A 1,940-nucleotide genomic window follows, 5' to 3' on the forward strand; every position below is an offset into this window, starting at 1 on the left:
GCAGTCCCCGTACCTTGCTCCGAAGCCTGGGCTGCCCGTGGCCGGGAAGCTCAAAGGGTGGGATGCGGCCTGGGGTCAGCGGGCTGCCTCGAGATGCTGTGGCAGGCTGGCAGTTCGTCCGGGGCCGGGAGGGCGGGGGAGGGCTGGAGATCCAGCGTCTCAGGCCCACGGCGTCCTGGTGTCCTCATTTCTCGGTCTCCGCCCATCGCCGGCAGCCCCATGGATTCCCAGCCCCTGCTCACTCTGACTCACCCCTTTTCCTGGTAAATCTTACAGCCTAACCAAACCAAACCAAACCCACTGCCGCCAAATTGATTCCAATGCACAGTGACCCCCACCGGGTTTCCAAGGCTGTCGATCTTTACGAAAGCCTACTTACCTATCTTTATTCTAAGGAGAAGCTGGTGGGTTTGAACCACTGACCTTTTGGTTTGCAGCCAACTGCCTTAACCGCTGCACCACCACCAGCGCTGCTTGTGCAATATGAAGAGGTGGTTAGATTCCGCTTTGGCCACCATCTCTGACCCCAGCTCAGCTTGGCGTGCAAACACCCACACCTTTCTTAACGTATACAGAAACAGCAGCTCTTCCCCAAAACGAAGATTGACGTAAATGGCTTCACCCTGTCTCACTGTGCTCCAGGGACGGTGGGGGTTCAGTGGGTGAATTCCCACCTTCTGTGGGGGGCCCCGGTTCGAGTCCCGGCCAGTGTGTCTCCTGCACAGCCCCCGCCCATCTGCCCATGGAAGCAGTGTGTCTAGGACACTGAATGGGTTACAGGGGAGCTTCCAGGCGCAGAGGGGCCAGGAGGGAGGGGCCAGGAGGAAGTGCCCAGCGACCCCCTTCTGAAAGCCAGCCAGTGAAACCCCACGGGTCCTGGTGGTCCCATCCACAACCCATTCTGGGGACGGTGTGGGACCCAGAGCAACCTACCAGCGCCTCATTCTGTGGTGCGTGGGGTCGCTGTGAGTGGAGGTCAACTCGCCGGCAGCTGATGACAGGGCGGATGTGGTTCAAGTGGAACCAACTCACTGTCTGTGTCTTGCCAGGCCCTCAGGAAGCAGGGGCTCCCCCTCCTGGGCTACCCCCACATTCTGCTCTCACCTTTGGGATTGAACGCAGGGCTTTGTAACTGTCTCCCCAGCACAACTATGGCCCATTATCCAGCCACAGAGAAAGAAATGGACCTCAGAGAGGTTGGGGCACTTACCCTAAGCCACACAACATGAGTAGCAGGGGATTTGAGCCCAGGATGCTGTGGCTGTAGGAGGCTGCATCGCACCCCCCCATCAGAGTGTTGGGAGGCACAGGGTGGGTGGAGCCCTGGAGCTGGCAGGGCTGTCTGGAGGGATGCACGCGGTGAACGCGCTTGGCTAACTGAAAGGTTGGTGGTTTGAGGCGCCTTGGAAGCCAGGCCTGGCAACTTGTATCTGAAAAGTCAGGCATTGAAAACCCTACAGAGCACAGCTCTGCTGTAATGCACGCGGGGCACCATGAGTCACGGTGATTGGACGCCAATGTTTCTTATGGTGTGGGGGAGGGGACGTCTGGGGCAAGCTGCTTCCCCTTGAGAAGCCACCAGGGCCTGCAAAGCCGGAGCCGCCCTCCAGCTCCTGCAGTCCGGGCAGCTCTCACGATGGAGTCAGCCTCTAAGGCCCAGCTGCTCCCCCCGCAGCTCAGCCTTTGCGTAGGGCGGGGCAGGCTGCCTGTGCCACACATGGAGTGGATTCTGGGGGCAGACTGCTCTGAAGCTGGGGCTCTCAGACACCCAGGGGTGTTGTTCTCCTGCTCAGTGTCCAGGGCCCCTGCTGTTGATGGGCATGGGGGTAACTGCTCCCCAACAGCCTGTGTGGTTAGCCTGTGGGGCATCCTGGAGACAGCCCCTCAGCCTGCCCCGCAGTGGCTGCCTCTGCCCCTCCTGGCTGCTGCAGGCTCCGGCT

General features: G+C 60.5%; 1 protein-coding gene across 1 annotated transcript in view; it reads right to left on the minus strand.

Annotated features, from left to right (window-relative positions):
• The window catches only part of LINGO3 (leucine rich repeat and Ig domain containing 3), a 30,284-nt gene that overhangs the window by 20,528 nt on the left and 7,816 nt on the right, over window positions 1-1,940 (minus strand). The window contains exon 4 of the mRNA XM_042782325.1: window positions 14-96. Within this exon, the coding sequence (XP_042638259.1) occupies window positions 14-96 (83 nt within the window). The remainder of the gene's footprint in view (window positions 1-13; window positions 97-1,940) is intronic.

Source organism: Orycteropus afer, unplaced genomic scaffold (genome assembly GCF_000298275.1).
Source record: "Orycteropus afer afer isolate SDZICR_OR568_19922 unplaced genomic scaffold, OryAfe1.0 scaffold00291, whole genome shotgun sequence".
NCBI lineage: Eukaryota > Metazoa > Chordata > Mammalia > Tubulidentata > Orycteropodidae > Orycteropus > Orycteropus afer.